The following is a 22,253-nucleotide window of genomic DNA, read 5'->3' as shown; positions in this document are numbered from 1 at the left end:
ACAGGACGCTCAGAAGGCAGGCGAGGGGGAGAACGGTGTAAATGAGAGATTGGGTTGGGACTTGGGGTGCGGAAAGGGAGAACAATGTAGAGGGGGAGATGGTAAATGATGGGGCGCGGGTGCAGGTGGGCTGGCGCGGGGGGATGCAATCCTGTGACGAGGACGCCTTAGATACACAGCGGAAAAAAGCCACACATTAATTATACGCCTTTATTGAACAGTTGTGTGCAAAAGGTGTACCAAGCACAAACTATTGCCCTCCAATCGAGCATCTAAGAACCGTGTGTCTGCAGGTACCACTGTATAAAGGGGCCATCATACCCCTCCACAGCTGGCTATGCCCAGGGCCGTTATTGCAAAAGTGGGATGCACGTTGCCCGGATCGGGGTCCAAGCCCCCCCCCCCCGGAACGCAATGCAGCAGCTGGTTTAGAGCCCATCCAGGTTGCGCCCGCATCAGACGCCGTTTCCAGGGCATTTTTCGAAATCTGTGTTTTTCAAAAATCTGGCCCCTCCCCCTAGTCCGGTGGCAGAAGGCAGGGCCAGCAGCAGCAGGTGCAGCGTCCCCCGCTCACCCCGCACAGAGCAGCGTCGGCCCCTCACTCCCGCCGCCGCCGCCGGACCCGCCCCGTCGCAGCCATTGGAGGCCGGGTCGGGGGCAGGTCCAGCCCCGGGCGAGGATTGGCTGGCGGGCAGCAGTATCAATGTTTAAGCTGGGGCTCGGAGGTGCGGCGAGTCAGTCGGCAAGAGGCGCAGGAGGGCTGCGGGGGAGCGGGGCACCACAGCTGCAGACACACAACTGTTGCGCGCCCCGAAGCAGCCCCCGCATTGCCGTGCGTCCTGCAACCACCGGCTCCACCGACCCTCTCACACACACTCAAGCACAGACGGCAGGCACCGCACGCCAAGCTCTGAAATCTGGACTTCACAACTGGCAAGCATATACCAGCGACTTGGAGCTGCAACCGCAGTTCACCCACTCCTGTTCTTCATCTAAATTTAAAAAAAAAAAAACAGCATTGGATGTAAAGGAAACAGCTCTACTGCCGCGCGCAGATTTTTTGTGGACTATATGTGTGAATGACACGGACATATCTTTGAGACAATCTACAAAGAACCCAGGATCCAATCTGCCTGCAGGTCACGTCTTCACCCCTCCCTCCTCTGGATGTGGCTGAGGGGTGCCAGCCGGTGGAGTCGTACCATCGCCACCCTCACCTCTCGCATCCTGGATTGGGTTTGCTCCGTCAAGTGGCTAGCAGACCGTTAGAAAGCAGCACCGCAGCCCCTGTGTGTGTGTGTGTGGCGGCAGGCGAGGAGCGGGCTCGGCGAGGACTTGCCTCGGTGCGCCCGACTCAGTCGCTCCATCTCCGCCGTCTCTCTGGCTGGCGGCCCTGGAGCCCCTCACCACAGCGCCCCCGCCACCCCCGCGCTTCGAGGTGATCGCCCACCCTCAGAGCCGCGGGCTGTTGCTCCTCCTACCCAAGATGCCCAGGGAGACTTTATAGCCGGAGACTGCAGCTGCATCACACACCAGACCACTGATTGCTGTTTTTGGACCCATTGATTGGATTCGATTGAACGATTTGTCACCGTGTTTTTTTTCCTCCCCACCCGATTGTCTCTGCCGAGGAGGGCTGAGGAGCAGCGTCCCTGGAAGGGCTCGCTGAACGGGAAGGAAGCTGCGCTCATCCCCTTTGACTGCGGTCGCTGCTCCCCTTCAACATTGGACACCCCCTTGTGTTTGCCTTACTCCACTGCTTGTTGTCTGCCGCCCATGGATTGCCGTTTGTTTTTTAACTCCACTGCAAAAAAAAGCGAACTGTCATGGAACTGACCCGTAGTGTGGCTTGCTAGTGGAATTCACCATTGCCGTGCACCTGTGAGAATAAAACATGTTTCCCAGGACTTCCTCGTCACGTCATTGAAAACGAAGGTTTTCAGGAAGGTGTAACTATTCCCTCCCTTTTCTTTTTTTTAATTCGCTTCCACCCGAGAACCACGAAGCCTACCCGTGGCGGCGACGTGGAGATGCCGCTCTCCGCCGCCAGTCAGGCAAGATTAGATCTGTAAATGCAGCGAGCACTCCCAGCGAAGAAGCAGCAACAGCGCTCTCAACCCACTGGAACGAACGTCCGCGGACCTTGACCTGCACCAACCCCCTCCCACCGGATCATGGACGATGCCACTGCCATAAGCCATTCTGCCGCCTGTCCTCCCGACAACGCCTCCCTTGCCCGCCGTTCCCCGAGCCCGCCAGCAGCCTGCTCCCCGCAGAGGTGAACGTGCGCCTCAGGGTGAAACAGCATTTCTGATTTTTATTTCGGATTTCCCAAGAAGCAGCCGACTGGGATGATGGATTGTGGCGATTTGTGTTTGCGTTGGACTTGGAACCGCATCTGATGCCCGGCAGCCTGGGGTTGCACTGGTTTGTTGGCCGCCCATCTGTCTTGCAGGGGCTTTAAATCAACAGGTCCGCGAGCTCCGGAGAGAGGAGGACGCAGAACATCGCAGAGGGGAGGTGGTGCGAGAGTATTAACTGGGGAGAGAAGGGCGACGGAAGGAGGGGGTTAGGTGAAGAAGGGGCGATAGGAAAAGGTGGGAAAAGAAGCGGAAGTCCGAGATGAAAAAAGGAGGAGCAAGCGCAGATACTTAAGGAATAAATAAATAAATAATACATAGAAACGGGGGATTCATAGGAAGTATTACGTGCAGAACAAGATTTTGTTGTGAAAGGTGGAGCAAATCAAGTGGGTTGAAGGGGGGGTCCATCTTATGTGAAGGAGTGCCCATTGATGCCAGGGAACCCGGACACATGGTACATTACAGGAGGAGAACAGAGACTACGGAAAGCAGCATCGAGGTCACGGTTGGGGGCAGCGACCACCGATTCCAAGCCCCATAGCCACCGAGCTTCGGGGATGTACCTGTCCATCTGCCTCCTCTCCCTGCTGCTGTGGGCCCCCGCCCTGACCCTGAAGAACCTGAACTACTCCGTGTCCGAGGAGCGGGAGGCGGGCACGGTGATCGGAAACATCGGCAAGGATGCTCGACTGGTACCCGGCCCGTCGGTGGTCGGCGGCGGCGGGGGGAGGAAGTCGAGTTTCCGGGTGCTAGAGAACTCGGCGCCCCACCTGCTGGACGTGGACCCCGAGAGCGGGCTGCTCTACACCAAGCAGCGCATAGACCGCGAGGCGCTGTGCCGGCGCAGCGCCCGCTGCCAGCTCTCGCTGGAGGTCTTCGCCAACGAGCGGGAGATCTGCATGGTCAAGGTGGAGGTGCAGGACCTGAACGACAACGCCCCCGCCTTCCCGGCCGAGCAGCTGGACCTGGACATCTCGGAGAACGCGGCCCCCGGCACGCGCTTCCCGCTCACCGGCGCCCACGACCCGGACTCCGGGGACAACGGCCTGAGCACCTACACGCTGAGCCACAACGAGCACGGCGCCTTCTCGCTGGAAGTCAAGTCCCGCGGCGACGGCAGCAAGTTCCCGGAGCTGGTGGTGCAGCGGGCGCTGGACCGGGAGGAGCACGAGCGACACACGCTCCTGCTCGGCGCCCAGGACGGCGGGGACCCCCCGCGCTCCGCCTCGCTGCTCATCAACGTGCGGGTCACCGACTCCAACGACAACAGCCCCGTCTTCGGGGCCACCTCGTACACCGTGGACATCCCCGAGGACACGCCCGTGGGCCGCGCAGTCATCGACCTGAACGCCACGGACGCCGACGACGGGGCCAACGGCGAGGTGGTGTACTCCTTCAGCGGCTCGACGCCCGAGCGGGTGCGGGAGCTCTTCTCCGTGGACCCCCACTCGGGGCTCATCACGCTGCGGGGCGCGCTGGACTACGAGGAGAGCGGGCTGCTCGAGATTGACGTGCAGGCGCGGGACCAGGGCCCCAACCCGGTGCCCGCGCACTGCAAGGTGACTGTCAGGGTGGGTGACCGCAATGACAACGCGCCCGCCATCGGCTTCGTGTCTGTGCGCCAGGGCGCTCTGAGCGAGGCTGCGCCCCCGGGCACCGTCATTGCTCTGGTGAGGGTCACCGACCGGGACTCGGGCAAGAACGGGCAGCTGCAGTGCCGGGTGCTGGGCGGCGCACCCTTCCGCCTGGAGGAGAACTATGACAACTTTTACACAGTGGTGACGGAGCGGCAGCTGGACCGAGAGGCCCAGGAAGAGTACAATGTCACCATCGTGGCCCGGGATCTGGGCACACCCCCGCTGAACACCAGCCGCTCCTTCAGCGTGCGCATCCTAGACGAGAATGACAACGCTCCGCATTTCAACCGCGCATCTTACGCGCTGCAGGTGCCCGAGAACAACATCCCGGGCGAGTACCTGGGCTCCGTCATGGCCGCGGACCCGGACCAGGGCTTGAACGGCACCGTGTCTTACTCCATTCTGCCCTCGAACCTGGGCGACGTGTCCATCTACACCTATGTGTCCGTCAACCCCACCAATGGCGCAATCTACGCACTGCGCTCCTTCAACTACGAGCAGACCAAGTACTTCGAATTCCGGGTGCAGGCCAAAGACTCGGGCTCCCCGCACCTGGAGAGCAACGCCACAGTGCGGGTCATTGTGCTGGACGTGAATGACAACGCGCCCGTCATCGTGCAGCCGCCCCTGCTCAACGACACGGCCGTGCTGGATGTGCCCCGCAATGTTGGGGTAGGCTACACGGTGGGCACGGTGCGGGCCACGGACAAGGACCTGGGGGAGAGCGGGCGGCTCACCTACGAGATCGTGGAGGGCAACGAGGAGCACCTCTTCGAGATGGACCCGGCAAGCGGCGAGCTGCGCACCTTGAACCCCTACTGGGAGGAAGTGGCCCCTGTGGTGGAACTGGTGGTCAAGGTGACGGACCACGGCAAGCCGACCCTCTCGGCCGTGGCCAAGCTGATCATCAAGGCCTCTGCCGGGCCCTCGCTGCCCAAGGGGACGCCGCGGGTGAACGGCGAGCAGCAGCACTGGGACATGTCGCTGCCCCTCATCGTCACCCTCAGCGCCATCTCCATCATCCTGCTGGCCGCCATGATCGCCATCGCCGTCAAGTGCAAGCGCGAGAACAAGGAGATCCGCACCTACAACTGCCGCATCGCCGAGTACAGCCACCCGCAGCTGGGCAAGGGCAAGAAGAAGAAACTGAACAAGAACGACATCATGCTGGTGCCCAGCGAGGGCGAGGAGCGCAGCGCCATGAACGTCATGAACGTGGTCAGCAGCCCCTCGCTGGCCACCTCGCCCATGTACTTCGACTACCAGACGCGGCTGCCGCTCAGCTCCCCGCGCTCCGAGGTCATGTACCTGAAGCCCAGCTCCAACAGCCTGACCGTGCCGCAGGGACACTGCCACACCAGCTTCACGGGGCCCGCCACCAACCCGACGGAGACCTCCACCAACCGCATGTCCGTCATCCAGGTAAGAGCCTGCGGCAGCACTGCTAAGCGCTCTAACCATGTCTGTCTCCCCCATGTGTCATGGCACTGAAACGTGAGTCTGGTGCCTGCATAGGTGCACAAACCACACCACCAACACAGATTCACGCTTTCCCTGCTCCCATCAAGGGACATCAATCGCACACGGCGTTACAGCCATATAGTAATTGTCCCTGGCACACGCGTTGACAGCAGCCAGGCTGCCTAAATGAGCAGGCACGCGCATGCATGCCTATGCAGCACACGGCTTGCTCTGACAATCCACCCTCGGAGCCGACAGCTTCGCGCTTAATTCACACCGAACCTCCCCCTCGCCACATCCCTGCGCTGGCTATTGCATTCACGCCAAAGCAGGAATGAAGTAACCACTTCGTATTAGGTGCTATGCGATATGGGTTGGGGGGAGGGGAGGCGCAGTGGTATTCACACATTTGATGTTCGCCTTTGCGAGGGTGGTGGCAGAATTAGCCGGTGCTGTGGTCTTATTGATTGCAGCTGAGTTCACTTGGCACCCTTGATATTGCAGGACGTACACGCTCGGCACACACTACACCGTGTAACCGAGCCAGGCAGGCGATTCGACTGAAATTAAATAACGGCGACGGTGTGAAAGTGGCGTTGTAAACACAGGCCTTGGTTTTACCCTCAAACTTGACATCACCACACCCGGAGAACCCTGCTGCTTATTGGCTGTGTCGCCACGACTGTGTGCACAGACTGGCCTTCGCGGCATTGGATGTGCAGGCATTTTAATGTGCACCAAGGAGCATTTTAATATACTTATATTACCGCCGTGAATATAGGCATGGGTGGAGGTGCTGATATATTTAAGGGGTTGGATAGAAGATCGAGGCCATGCCGAGTCAGGACCATTGGCAATGCCCCTTGCACCCAAGACATGGGCACATGTGCAACTCTGTATGCAGGATACCCCGAACCCCATAGATCTCTGCTATCTTAATAAGGAGACCTTCGCTCAGGCTTAGAATGGACGCGTTCTCACTTCATCTAGATTGCAACCCAAGATATCGCCCCCTTTTTTTTTATAAAAGGACCTGAGCTGACACTGTCTTAAACACCGAGGTATCCGGTTATAGTGTTGCTCTTGTATGTGCCTTTACACCAGGTTGGCATTATACGAATTTCAGACGGTCGGTGATGCCAATGTGTGTCAAGCTAGCTCGCACACAATGCTACAGATGACTCTAGCCGATGGAGTTCAGGGAGTTCAGTAGTGCGTTGCCCAATAGCATACAGCCACATGCACTCCACTCCCCACTGATCATGTCCTGAGCACACCGACAGTTTATTTATTTACTTTTATTTTCTATAGAACATGATGTTTGGTAAGGATCCGTTGGTAAGGGCCACCAGCAGTTATTGAAGTGTCCCCCACTTACAGCCATGTGAGATGTACGCATCCACTGGTCTTTTAACCACACCACTGCCAATCTGGGGACATTTAGCCACGTCCACAATGTACGATTGAGGCTTTCCCCCGTTCACAGTCCTTGAGGGTTATACCCGAGTACACAGATCCCAAGGAGAGGGGAGCTCGGATTGGACGAGGCCGTCTCCAATCAGTGGTCGCGGCTGGAAGCTTCTGCCCTGCCACGCCCTCTTACTGGCCGATGACGGCCCTGCAGTATGGGATTCCATGAGCTGCTATTCTGTTCCAAATTAGCGGTGTTCGTTCTTGGCAATAGTGACCCCATCCCATAACAGATTTTTTTTTTTAAATGAGAAACAAAAGGTATGATGTTTGGGAACCAAAACAGGCACTAGCTTAATGGGTAACTTTTTATGTCACTTTAAATAACGTCGTTTTTGTCTCTAAGGCAGCCCTTGGGTAAAACTATTGTTACATCTACAAGTGTTTATATTTTCAATGAAATGCTTATAATGTCCATTAAAAAGGGCTCTATGATCCAATGTTAAAGATCCTCGGCCACACGCCCCTTACATGCTTCATGCCCTCTAGGGGGCTAGGGGGGGGGGTCAGCTTCACAGATTGAACACCACTCTTCTAAGGTATCACCAGCCCACCCTACTTGTTCAATTATCAGCAATGTTACACACCTGCCACAGCCCAGCTGTCAAATTCAACTCCCATTCAAAGGCAAACACAATTGAACACATATTACCACCTGGATGGATGGGGCGGGAACCGTATTGAACAGTCTTGTTTCATAGAGTCTGAAACACCTGCTTTCTGGCCAGACCTTCTTCCTTCATAAAATCTGGGCTCAATCATACCTCTGTGGTCTTTGCTCAAACCAGGTTGCACAACTGCGCTTTAATGTATAAAGAAATATACATAAATATGTTTCCAGGGCGTATAAACGTAAACATGCACAGGTGCCCATGAAACACCTTGGCCTGGCTTCATTTGGAGACCCAGGGCTGGATTCACAAACGTGTTTTATAATGGCACAATCCCATTGGAAATAGGCTCTGGGAGTCAGGCTCCAAAGCTGCAAGTGAATTCATGCCAGCAGGGTGCGGTTGGACGGCAAACCTCTCTTCCCATAGTTCTCTGAGCCGTCTGCTTCAGCCGGCGCCCAGCACAGAGATTAACCATGCAGGCTGTTCTCCTCGGCTGCTGGATCAGTCTTTGCACAATGATACGCAGGCATACCTTCCTTGTGCAGTGTCTTCTGCTCTCCAGCTTTCCCTTGCTCCATGCCATGACTCTTCATGGGCACGGCAGACATTTTCTGGTATCATCTCCATCCGCTCAGTGAGGTGATGTTTTTGATGTGGTCTAGACTCTCCCATTTACAGGTATTCAGCGCCACAATATGGATGTGTTACTATGGTGGTACAAAGCACAGCCGAGTGACAATGCATGTGTGTGATGTAGGAAGACAACGCAACAAGAACAAGACCTGCTGTTAGCAAGCCTATTGCTCCCAATGTAAGCTGTTTAGCTCCTTTAAGGATTGGCTGATACACACACACACACACACACACACACACACACACACAACTTGTGTACCGCTATGAAGGGTGTGCCACATCTTCAGTGTCTTGGGTTGTATTTTCTCTTGTCTGAAGATCAAGAGGATGGCTGCATTTGACCCCATCATCACTTCTCTATTGTATAGGTAACCATCACTCGTAATTTCACTTCTACACCATAGCACGTTTTTCCAAGAGCGATGAAGCTAGTCTGCCGATCAGTAAATAACAACCAAACAGCTGTACTCCAGGAATGTGTGCATACAAAGTCTTACTTTCTTGATTGCCAGTAAGTGCACCACTAAATCACAACATTTACAATACTTGGATAATAGAACTATATATATGTTACAAAATAACCAACATCTTCATCGCGCCAACCCTGGCATGTCAGTTGACAAGTTCATCACGTCCGCTTGTTGTTTAAAGAATTCTGCGTCCCGTTAGATTCCTCCTTTCTAGTTGTATCTATAATATTTCAAAAACCATTACAAGAAATAAGCTGTGCATATAAATAGTGTATCCCAAAGTACACACATGTGTGTTATTATCGGCTATGTGGCCACTTTTAAACACCCTGAGCTCCAAAAGGCTGGGAAATCTCATATGATAGACACTTCTTGAAGTTAATTCTGTTATGCGTCGTTATGCTTTTATGGCATTATAAAAAGGGAATGTGTATATTTATAGACATGTGTTGGCCTGTAGATGGTATGATAGCTGTAAGTGTTGCAATTATTAGGAGGTGAACGGCTACACTGCCTGTGACATTTTCCCATTTCCTAGGAGCGCCCCGCAACCCCATATACCCAAAGGACGATCTGAAGACATGCCTCCATAAAGAGCCTTCTAGATTCCCCCCATTGAGGCTCTTCAGATGTTTTTAACTAAGATTTCCATGACCCCTTCACCTTTGGCAGTGCTAGTTGGGGCAGACGTGACCCATTGTCTAAACATCTGTAGAGCCAAAGGTTGCAGAGCCCTGTCCTAAAAGGACATTCTAATCAGATGGGATTTTTTCTAAAACAATTAGAAAGCTGGTCTGAGCAAAAAAGTGACTTGTTGATTTCAAGAGGAGCCTTTGGCACTTGGCACGTGGAACATGAATTAACGTTGCTGCAGAAAGACCAACCAGAGCACAGCATTCTTTTAGTAACCCCAGATTTGAGCCCATTGGGTTTGCTTTTGGTCATATGGCACCCCTGCAGGAAAACACGTTCCTGCGCCTATCAACCCAAGCCACCTTGTATCTCTTACAACTGAAGTTAGTCAGTTGCTGTTTGTGTTGGTCAGGCATATTAAAAGAAACCTTGCAGCCGAAGATCCTGGCTTCTGGTATCACCCGGCCCTCAGAATAGTGTTCCGATCTCTTACATGGATATGATTGCGGCTGGCCAGTTGGAATAGGAAAAACAACCCTCACTGTTTTTGAGAGATCCTCCCCAATGATCCACAAATCTCCATATTTCTGATGACAGATGACACTGCCATGACATTGATTCAGTGTTACCAAATCTAAAAAATGGTACAAGCTCTCAGTCTCGGTCAATTCAAGGGAGTATCTGCGATTCACATTTCATGTCTGAATCTCCGTAAAATGTCCAGAATTAAAGCATATCGTGTTGACACGGATTGCACCTACCTGGTCTTCCTAAACCCGATGGAAACCCCACGATTTAGATTCTAGCCACTGACACCTCCCGGGCATTTAAGAAATTACACATCCTCTGGGTATATAGCACTGGAAAGGGGGGCAAAGCCCTGAATTTACAGCATGTTCCTGGTTCTGATTTTATAGCCTGTTGCCCATCACCACAATTCGACACCTCCTCCCTCCCTCCCACACACACAGTATCATGTACAGACAGACTCCACAAATCCCTGAAAAAATAAAGTATAATGTATACCCCTTCGCATCACGGCTAGCACCTTCATTTACCATCAGTCATCCGTATTCTGATTTCTTCCCTCAAACTCTCTGAAGCGTTTACAAAAGGCCAGCTTTCTGCCCAGGAGACTGGCAGGCAGGTCTCCATGTGCTGGAAGGAGTCTTCCTTTCTGTGGATGTTGAATGCTGCAATCTATGGTGCTAACTGCACTTTAGGGAGCATGCTGTGTCTTTCTGTTGACATGGGTGTGGATATAATGAACACACAGAGACTGATTCACAGAGCGTTTTCCAATGGGATTTTGCCATTATAAAAGGTTTGTTAGCTCGTGATCAGACTTTGACATCAACTGCTTCATCCCCAAATCAAAGCTAGGGTGCACTGTGCCCCCCTCAGACCCACCCTCCGTCTTCTCAACACCAATCAAGATGGAAGATGGGAACAGGAGCCGCTTAAGGGGCTAAATTGTCCTCTGTCAATTGAGTGTTCATATCTTTACACTGAATCTAATGACATAGCGTGGCTGCCTTGCTTTCTAGATAGCAAAGTGTGGCTACACACTGACCCTACCAACTCACACTAATTTACCGAATACTATTCTGTGCATTTTCATTCCTGAAACCCGAATATGCGACCCTGCAATCTGATGGCCCTGATACAGGACTGTGTGCGGGATTGCAGTCCTAATAGCTGGCTGTGAAGGAGACCAGCCCCTCAATGATGATCTGTGGGTGAGGTTATTTGTGAGCCAATCAAAAAACATGCAGCAGATGTATTTTTTGCACAACAAGAAGAGGCAGCAAAGTGCAGTAGACGGCTCAGGGTGAAGGCCCGTAGAGCATGTGAGGAATCTAGGTTTTTTCATTGACAAAACACTGTCTCCATTGAGGGTTCAGAAAACGTCCACAAACCCCTGATTATATAGCAAGGAACCAAGGGATCCCTCCCCCAATACATAAAACACCACGATCCAGTGCCAATCTTTCGCACGCTCATTCCCAGAGCTTTCATACATTCATGTTGTTTCTATTACTGTTTGCAATCTATGCTCTGCTCAGCCTTTCTCCCGGCAACCCGCATTCTTTCTCTTTTTTTGACTACATTTTGGATCATGTTTTGCCCCAAGTGAACACAAGGGTGGCACCCAAAGGGCATACCATCCACATTGTTTGCCAATCACCTGTTATTTGACTTGCCTGGAGAGTTGATTTCCGATTGCACAGCTAATCTGCTGCAGCTCCACGTGCCCTCTCCTCCCTCCTGCAACAAAGGGCCTCCTTTGATGTCCCTGCATGTCGCACGTTTCTGTGCAAGTCAGTTGCACACCGGCATAGCAGCAGGTCAATGAGACGTGAAAGGAGACGCGCAATTTTGCATGCCATGTGTGGGTCAGTGCCCGGGAGCCCCTGTGCATTGGAGCGCTGGTGTACACGCACACGCATGCAGGCACGCACTACAAGTTGATTTAAATATGTAGTCGTGGGGACTAAAAGAGCCTGGCACTAGCCCTCGGAAGCCAATTTATGCAGGGTGATGATGTTGTTTGCATAATAACAGTGGCAGGCTATGAGCTCCTTCCCTCCGGGCTTCTGATAAGACCACAGACATAATGGAAACCAAGTCCCTTTCTCCTAATGACGCCCGGAGAAATGGAAGCTTTCTCGCCATTTCGGGCGATAACGGAGCATCCTCCATGCCACTGTGGAAGCCATGCATCCCTGGCAACTACACAACTTGTTGTGAGCCGCAAGATGCCCTAAAAAGGAAATGTGCCCTCCGATGACAGGTATCATTTACGTGACACAACCGTAGCAACGAGGGCAGAGTGCCTGTGCAATGACTAGTCGATGCACACAGGGAATGATCATGGCGTTGAAGTGTGGGCATAACCCCGAGAGATGAACTGTGGACAGGTGCACCCTTCACAAACCGACCACATTGAATGCAGACCCACCGACACACACACACGATGCATTGGAAAGGAATGGATTTCACAATCCGGGTCTATTGGATCACTGCAATGCACATATCAAACCAGGCTGTGTCTTTCAAAGGCCTTGCCAGACCATTCATTGGGCATTGCTGTATGGGCAGACAATGGGCATAATTCGAGAACACATTCATTTGTCATGCTTTTTTAAGTCACATTGCACATGCCAATGAGTTGCCTGCATCCCTCTTAATATATATGTACATTTCTCTATAATAAGCTAGGAATACCCAGATGTGCACATGCAAAAGGCAGAAATGGAAAGGACGTTTCTTTCTTCGCCATTGAGCCCGGATCTGCAAAAGGGCTGGCTGTGTGCCTGCAGTGCTAGAATTATGTGTGCTTGAAATTGTAATTGCCAGGGTTGTTTGCTGTGGTTGGCATGGAGACCGGTGGCGATGATTCACCAAATGTTTTTCTTTTTCCATGATATTCACTAATTTTAAAATTTCTCACATTTGTTCGGGGTTTGCTGCATCATATTTCCACGTTTAGTCATTTTGTTTAAATATTGCGCTTTTAAGGTGGGAGTTGAGGACCCTTTCTGCCAATGGAGTTGCTTGAAATGGAGGCCTGTGATCACGTCGCTGCATTTTGCCAGGCGAGGCCTAGTCCTTTTTACAGTATATATCTGGCATGGATAGGAAAATGGCATTGATCAATTTGCTTGAAAATGTCACCGATTCCTCACTCATTTAATTGCGTTTTGTGTTCGGGACACCGTTCGTGTTAGAGAACCACCGAGTGTACACGTATTTTAAAAGAGTGCAGACGCCTCAATTTTAAATGGAATGTTTAATGGGGAAGCACATGCATAGAGGTGGGAATGTGGTTAGGCTTGCGTTGGTCTCGCTGTGAGTAGTGGGAAAGAGCACCACTCAACAATCTCCTCCGCTTTAACAATAATATAGTACACGGGGTGCAGCTTTCCTCTAGGCACTCTTGTGCTGGTCTGCAAAGTCCTAGTGAAGTAAGACGTTTGCTTTGGTAGAACTCCGGCTCCTGCACATTTGAAGTTAAAGCGCCTCCCACTGTGGCATGACAGCACTCTGCACACCCACACATGCAAACCAGATGTATCTCATTATATGCACATGCCTCATCATCATATTTTGCTATTTTGTTTGATTAATGCACTGCATGGTAGGTCGTTTCAAAGTAACGGTCGGACATGCACTTGTTATGTCATATTACCATGGAATGGGGCTGGGGGGGGGGGGCGGTGCATTACATTGTACATATCATAAACCCTATCATTAAGAAGAGGGGCGCGTGACGGAACATGCATGCAAGCAGCTGTGCTCCTGCTGCTGCTAGGTTGTTTTACAGATCGGCAACCCATCTACTGATTATTGCAAACTGAATTCAAGCACTTGAGGATGGTTCACAAAGTTCATGTGTTAGGATAAAAAAATTAGCGAGAAAAGAAAGCGTGTTCCCGTTCTTGAAGCTTAAACTCACCCCAGACAGGTTGGCCGGGGCTGGGCTAGAATAAGGATATTCACATAGGCTGCCTCGAGAGAAAACTGCACAGGTGCCATGTAGTGCCATCTTCAACCCCCAAAAATATAGCTCAGCCCCATTTTAATTGAGCAGGTGGTAAGTCTCATTTCACTTGGGGCACATTTTAAAACAACCTTTTTTCTAAAAAGAGACCCAGTTTCAAACATGAATTCATTGGTAATATGCCCATGGTGATTTGGTTTGCAGTTGAGTAGGCAAATATCAAATATGCACATTTTGCTTTTTGATTTTCTTAGTGCTGCTGCTGGAAGGGTGGTTCCCTCACATGGAGCTAAAAGTATCCTCAGTAACAGCAGCTCGCCTCAACCTCCTAAATGTTAGGAACATCAGTCACCTCCTCCCTTTCAACACAGCCAAGCATCTCTTAACCACTCTTGTCTTCTCTAAACTGGACTACTGTGACAGTATCCTCATTGTTCTCCCCAACTATGCTTTCTGTCCTCTAGACAAGATAATTAACTTTGATACCAGGACTCTCTTTGAATTCCCTCACTTCACACCTACTTCCGCATACCGTCCCCAGGCTGAATGGCTGACGGTGCAAAACAGGGCCAGTTTAATATTTTCTCTCTTGGTTCACAAATCTATCCGCGGTAAAGCAACACACTATATCTATCCTCTTCTACAAGCCTTCTCATAATCTCAGCTCTGAATATTCAACTACCCTTGTGGCTCCTCACCCACCAAGTGCTTCCTCCTGCTTCTGCTCGTTCTCTCTTCTTGCTCCACTTGCATGGAATTTCCTTCCACCAGACATCCGAGAAACAATACACAAGGATTTATTCAAAACCAAACTAAAAGCCTACCTCCTACCCTCTGAGTTACCCTCTTAACGTACCTCTCACCTCCCTGCTAGCTAAAATGTTTCCCTCTCCTCCAATCTACCACTGTCCCTCACTACTCTGCCTCCACTCCAGCACCTCACCCATCATGGCTAATTGTTTGTGCTGCTGAGTCGCGCTGTGCCAATCAGTAATGTTTGACAATTCACTCTATATGTCTCGGAAATCTTTTTGTACAGTACATAGATTTGCAAAGTCAAAATTGGTTCTGCTCCAGATGTATTCTCTTATGACAGCCAACACTGGGTCATTTTCAAGGTTATTGTATTTGGGTGTAATTTCCCATTCAGTGTGCCACCTGGTCTCTAAGATCCTATATTGTCATTAGTCTTCAAATGAATGCCTTCCTTAAGATACTCAATTGCTGTCTTATTCTGTACTGGCCCCTAATATCTAGAGAGTATCCTTTTATATCAGGAAATTTGTCCTTAGGAGTTCTTCTTGTAGTTCATGGGGATTGATCCCGGGCACTGCGCAACTCACCAGCACAAACAATTAGCTATCTCTTACCGTGAGAGGTTTAGGGTAATACCTCCCAGTGCTGGAGACGCAGCTAGTCAACCCATAAGACTTACAGACCAAGCGCACCAACATTTGCATATACCCTAACGCACCCATTTGTCCCTCGCCCATCATGGTCACATCCCAAGCACAGCGGGCTGTACCGCCTGCCTGCACTTCAAAATATCTGTTGTTGTCCTTAATCTATGTTTGCCCACTTATGTATTGTCCCCGGTGACTGTTATATTTAATTGTCTCCACAACCTGGTTAGAATGTCCCTCAAACTCTCCCATTGTAAGAAGCTCACCACTTCCAGTCAAATCAATTTTACATCTATTGTATGTTTATTTGTGATCACAAGAGCATTGTTCCTCCTATATATAAATACATAAAATAAATAAATACATATTTCAGGGAAGGTCATGTACCCATGGGTAACACACTAAACTCAGAATAAGTTGCATGTACCAAATGAACAAGTAAAACAAAATATCAGACTGTGGCAGATGACAGGAGATTGGGTGGTGCTCTAGATCTGTAGATATGTCTTTCTCAGTATTTCCATTAAGTGTGTCTGCATGTTCAATGTCAATCAAAGCTGGCCTTGCCCTAATTTACTAATTATTTTCCATGGAAAAATTCCATTGCAAAACGCTTTGTAAATCAGGCCCTCTAAGTTTTGCCAGCCCACACATTGAGGCACATTTTCAAATAATTCTGTCGTTGCCATAATTTATGCCATGGGTAAATTGCTCTTATGCCCTGAATAAACGTACACCTGAAAACAATATCCACAAAGAAATCCATCTTTATAAAGTTAAAGGAAATTCAATTTGATTCACAAAATACTCCCTTATACACCTTAATTGTTGCTCTGGGACATGGATTCAAGTTGGTGGGAACGGTCGGATCGGAGTTCCTCTAATTTTTACAACCATATTCACCATTCCGGAACTATAAGTTTGAAGTTAAAGCATACTGCTTCTCTTTACCATTGTATAGGAGTTGTAACGAAACTGAAAACTGACTGTCGATTTATGAACCCTAAATTACATAGCCTGGTTGGATTCTAGGTCGCTTCATCTTAATCACGGGAAGATGGGGGTGGTCGTGCTAACACTCAGAAAGAGCTTTCCTGAAACTCCATCTCCCCCTTTTTGCAGTGCAACTGACTTTGCCCTGCAAAAAAGCACTTTGCACAGTTCCATGAATCAGGGTTTGTGTTGGCAGTGCAAAGTCACTTTTCAGCAGTACAAAGTCACTTTGAACCGTGCAAAACATTCCATGATTCGGCCCTTATATGTGTAATGCACTTGGCAACACCGGCATGTGCAGTATCGGTGCATGCCCAGCACGTCACTTCTATGACATATGGAGGAGGCAGGATCAGGATCAGGGAGAGGAGTAATTGACAATCTCTCTCCCCTTTTCCTATTTCCTGTGTGCACCACCAGGCGCCGGGGCCAAAATTGTAGCTGCTATGCTGATGAGCAGGAACAGTCTGGCAATGTAAGTGAAATATGCATTTTGTGTGTGTGTGTGTCTTGGCTTGTGGAATGCGAGTAACCGACTGTCAGGTGCCAGCCATCACATAACAGGGATTTCTGTGTGTCGGCGACTCGAGCTTCAGGGCCTCTGGGGTTATATTATAAATAAGCATGGCAATGTGATATGTGTTTGACTAGAACAAATCTGGCATGCCATTATTGAGACAGGCACACTATTTTGTGGAGTCAATGTGCATAATTGGAACAAGACTAGTAATGCTGTTAAGATACTGACATTACACATTTCTTGGGGTCCTTTGAGAAACAAGCATGGCATGCATTATGTGTTTACAAGGGGCAGTATGGCAGCCCTATTTGGGACCGACACACACACTTGTGGGGACAATGTAGAAGCAAGCATGATAATGGAAAACCACTAGCATGTCAATTTATACACCAACATCGCAATTTTCTCTGGTGAATGTAGATCACAGCTCGACTGTGTGTTTAAACATGGCACCACCCGCATAGGCGTTCTGAGGCTGCAATTGCGATATCCAGGTGCAAGTTAGATGTCAAGATGACAATATACTTATCTGGGTCACCACCACTGTGGTATTACTCAGATTCATCCAGTGATGTGTTGGTAGCAGTGTGGCCATCAGTTTGATGTTGCATTCAACTTGGACCACACTTAAATGGCATTGTTGTGACTGACAACCTTTTTCTGGGTGCAAATATATACCAGTGCAATAACGTGCATTCATTGTGCACCACAAGCATGGTCTTGTTGAGACAAGGACCTCCATTTCCACGGGGCAGTTTGCAGACCAGCAAATCTCTTTATCTAACTCTAAACTAGCCTCACGCTGTGGACACTGACATCACCATTTTCAGGGAGCATTTTAGAGACCAAGTTGGCAACCTAGTTAACTGGGGCAGCATTGGTATGGTACTGTTAAAAATCAGTGCAGAGAACGCTTAATTGACTGCAGAGGCCCCCCGGGCCTTACAGGCTACCCCAATCAGATGCTCTATACCAAAGCACCATTACTAAAATCTGTCTTACCTGCACCCACAACTATGTCTTGCAAAAGACCATGGTTGGGTCAAAACACATGTCGGCTAATATGTGCTATTAAAAATCACAAATATATACCACAACTTTGGGCATTTGAACTTATTTTGGGTTTCTTTAAAGACAAACAACTGGACTGTTTCAAATGATCTCAAGATCAGAGAACACCTTAAGATAAAGGAAACTAACAACTAACTAACTCATCGCCATTGTGACACAGGTTCAATACCCACACTGAGTTGGGATTTTTGTAGCTGGAAGTTGTCAGCGAGTGCAATTTCACTGGTTCTAGTTGGTGGGCGACAGTCGTGGAGTGGTGAGCAAGGATGCGTCGAAGTGCTGACATTGAGACAGCAGTTGACGTGGTTGTGACCTCTGGTTAGAATTGGCAAGTGACCCTCCAGAGGTCTGGTTTGGGTTCCTGCATTTGAGCAGACGCTTCCAGCCTGGCAAGGAACGTGCTTTGCAAGGACACAATTACATGTCAAGCTTATAAAGAACCGTGCAATAGTGTGGCTGGATGGAACAACACAGACACCAGCACCAGCTCATTCCTTATTGTTCAGGATGCAGGGAAAATGGAGCGGCCATTTCGGTACAAGAGAACATGGACTCGAGGACAGGATGCTCCGTAGGGGGTAGATTGTACTTCTGTCTTAGATGGCATCATCTTCACCTCTGGCAGAGGACATTGGACAGTGCAACTGCCACCAAAGGATGTCCCAGTGAGAGTCTTCAGAACATTTCTTTCGCCTCAAAGTTTCCTTGAGGAACTGAAGGTGTTCTGTCAAATGGGTGTGGTACCCCTTCTTTAAAGGACTCAAGTCCCCAGCTGATGGGTCTAGAGCTAGCCTCCTCTAGGGTACCATTCCCTATTCCTGGATGGAGGTGACTTTGCCCTGTTGATGTCACACCCAAAGTGCTTTGCTCTACAGGAAGTGGAGGAAACTGGAAAGGGAAAGAGACACTGCGTGAAACAAGATGGCAGAAGGCTTGTTCCAGGGTCCAGAGCTATCCTGCCTATCCTATGGCTGCCCATTCCCTCCCCCTGATGACAAAGCCCTTTAGACTTGCAGCACCCTGGTGTGAGGCTACTCCTCCAGAATGGGTGTGATCATTTGATACCCGGGCGCAGGACAGCGGGCTGCTGTGCTGCTGTCTCTGGGGGAGGGTGTTACCAGCCCTGAGAGGAGTGGACACATGTGCAATATCAAATTGGGATGTGGCAGCCATGATCATGAGTATCGCCATGCACTATTTCTAAACTCAGGCATAGCTGATTCTTAGAGATCACCCTGCCACCATCACAGGGTACTCATGATCATCGTAGTTTTGGGTACAGGTGCATATCTTAACTGTCGCCCTTGTGCTGCAGTGACTTTGCTGTTGCTGCGGCGGTCGAGTGGGCATCTTGTGACGTTTGACCCCGCCCTATACTATGAGCAGAGCAGGTGCTGCGGATCAGGCTATGGATTCAGCAGTGTACAAGTGTACTTTGCTTTTGGCATGCAGTTACTTCAAAGGGGAAATCAGGTTATTAGGTTCCCCTTTGGGGAAAGACGCAATCCTAAATCACCATTGCCCGATGGAAATTCGTCTCTCATAGCCCTTATGATATTGAGATGACAGAAAGCAGGACATCTGTGAGTGTATATTGGAAGGAGATTTGTGACCTCATACATTAGGGAAGCAGGCACAGGAAAATATGGGGTTAATTGCCCATTATTCACATGGAAAAGATAAGGAAGCTGAACGTAGACGGATATACGAATTTTGGCAAAACACAAACACGTATGTATCTTTCTTGCAATAGAACCTGCTTCATATTTTCCTTTCATGTCATCTCAAATTAACACCTCTCCTTTGGAGGTCTGTATTGGATTTATCACTTTCCGATAAGACATATCCCCTTCTTACAGTCCGACCATACCATGCTTATTTGTGAGATTCTCACTAGGAGGCATAATATTAGAAAGGTTGAATTGGCACATATTAAAGATCTGGATGCTGCAACGCCATGGCAGTGTCTTAACCTGCATTGCAGACACAATGGGCCTGATTCATGGAATATTTTGCACAGTGCCAAGTACTTTTCACTGGTGCAAAGTGAATGTGCCCTGTCAACAAACACCCTGTTTCATGGAACAGTGCAAAGTGTCTTTTTGCCGTGCAAAAAGACTTTGCACGGCAAAAAGACTTCTTTGCACTGCTCCACCCTGATTCATGGAACAGCGCAAAGTGTACTTTTGCTCTGCAAAGTAACTTTGCACGGCAAAAATACACTTTTCACTGTTCCATGAATCAGGGTGTTTGTACAAACTCACTTTACACCAGTGAAAAGTACTTTGCACTGAGCAAAATATTCCATGAATCAGGCCCGATGTGTGCTGATTTGAAATTGAAGGCAAGTTACAAAGACTACCTTAAAGTGGAACATATGCAGCCATTTGCTCGCTGGCTGCCGTGGCACGCCGAGGCTTAATGATAAGCAGAACGGTGCGGGGGAAGGGAGGGCGAGCAATGCTAAACATGAGTAAAACATCAGGCCTTAATGCATATATCAATACCTAGGAGCTCATCAAAACTCTTGACTATGCTGTTCAGAACACTGCTAGATTGGGTATAGATTGCACTTGGAAATGTTCTAATTAGAGAACGTTAGATGCAAGCGGTATATACATAACCTGTTTAATTATTAAAGAATTACTCATTCTCTCAGCTGCACTGTCGGAGTGCGATGTTTCAGTTTTGTGCTGGTACTTCTTTATTTCAAGGAGTTGTAAAAGGGCCATAACTGTTCCCCTTATAGATGTTGATACCATTCACTTCCACAGGGAACATGACCAAGGCAAGCTTGAATGGGAAAGAACCTGCACACCTGGCATGGACTGAGATACACTAGTGAAAAGGTGAATGGTTGGCACACATGACCCCGCTGCTGTTTCTCTACTTCTGACTTATAAAGGGCCCGATTCATGGACTTTTTTTTATAATGGCGCAATCCCATAGGAAAACGTTCTGTGAATCAGGGCCAAAGTGTATATGGACAAAGGAGTTACAGGGAACACCGACAGTGTTTACAAAAATCAAACGATAATTGCATTTCACACCAGTCACAATTTACAGGGTTTGACGTGGAAGTCGGCCCTCCCAGAGTTCATGTTAAGTGATCTCAGGGCACATGCCCAATCTGACCGTTGATCCTCCTTCGTGAAACACACATTAGCAAAGGAGCACACTCTCTGCCCTAGTAGACCATCGATACGGTTAACTGCTCGGTCTACCCTCCCTCATCCAATGCCAGCCCCTGGAAGGAGCGTGAAATCCAGGGCAACACTGCCCTTTGCCCTCGTCTCATCACTCTTCACTCCCATCAGCCCTGGAGATAATGCCATATCTTTTCCAGATAAATAATACATTTCACAGCAGTTCCCATTTTACACAGGCAGCTTAGTTTACATGTGTATTTCAAAGGTTATAGCATAGAAATGAATTCGTATTACAGGTAGTGAGTGCTCCATGGTATGTATATATATTTTTTTTATTGACTAACCAAAACAAATGCCTGTCACGTGATGACGCGCAATACAGGAACCGAATTACCAACAGCAGTTTTGACACTCACCTTAACAAAATGTCAGAAAAATCATTACCTTCAATTCCATAGAATACATAACCCGCAGGCGTCGTTTCAAATTATTTTGTTAGGATTTTAACGGTGAAAAAATGTCACTGAAGCATTTTTATACTGCTAAGAACCTCACGGAGAAACCGCACGTTTCAGAAGAAAAAAGCAGCCGGTAGATTCTCATCAGCTTGTGCATTTTATTTTTTTTGTGGTCTAGTTCAGATTTAGCTTGAATTTATATGTAAAGCTATTTTTTGTATTAGCAATTCGGTTCAGTGTACATCCCATTTTCACAGTGCTGTTATTCACTTAACCAAGTGGATAGTACATTTGCAATTTCTGTCTATATGCATTTTCTCTTCCCAGTGCAAATACTTTAAAGGCCTACCATTTTTATATGTCAAAATTACAAAAGCATTACCGTGAATCCATATTCTGATATTAATACCGTGGGTGTGCCTCATAATTTGGACTACCAGTTTTCATTTTTTTTCTGCTACATCCTGATGTAAAGAGTTTTGTACGCTTTATAAATGTAAAAATAAATAAATAAAAACCATAGGGAGTATTGGCTTCAATGAGGATGCCAGAAATGGTGGCACTTCTGCGAGGCTTGACCAGTTACTGAAAGTAAAACAGGCCATTTCATCTAGCAAGCCACACATCTTGCACCACCACACAGTAGACATCCAAGGAAGATCACCTCCATTCCAGAGCCACTGGGCAATGCGTTGTGAGTGTGCACATTGCCTCACAAGCAGGCTTCCTGCTCTGTAAAAGTCTGTTTTATCAGGCAGTGTTAATTTATACATAGCATTATGAACCTGAGGCAGACAGCTCACATGTAGGCAGACAACCACACACGAGTTTCACTCTCCTTTGAGATCTACAGTCTTGTATACTCTGAGATCTT

At 49.0% G+C, this 22,253-nt stretch overlaps 1 protein-coding gene across 6 annotated transcripts in view; it reads left to right on the top strand.

The window, feature by feature from the left end:
* Positions 1–687: 687 nt before the first annotated feature.
* Positions 688–22,253, top strand: part of PCDH17 (protocadherin 17) — a 309,624-nt gene continuing 288,058 nt past the window's right edge. The window contains exon 1 of one of the 6 annotated variants that reach the window (XM_069640734.1): positions 688–5,422. In XM_069640734.1, coding sequence (XP_069496835.1) covers positions 2,795–5,422 — 2,628 coding nt within the window. In that variant the 5' untranslated portion in view covers positions 688–2,794. The remainder of the gene's footprint in view (positions 5,423–22,253) is intronic. The other 5 variants (XM_069640736.1, XM_069640735.1, XM_069640732.1 and 2 more) reach the window with 5 other exon arrangements.

This window comes from Ambystoma mexicanum, chromosome 7q, assembly GCF_040938575.1.
Source record: "Ambystoma mexicanum isolate Mex_15411 chromosome 7q, UKY_AmexF1_1, whole genome shotgun sequence".
In the NCBI taxonomy this organism is placed as follows: domain Eukaryota; kingdom Metazoa; phylum Chordata; class Amphibia; order Caudata; family Ambystomatidae; genus Ambystoma; species Ambystoma mexicanum.
Note: the sequence above shows the minus strand (reverse complement) of the source record. Positions and strands in the feature narration are given on the sequence as shown.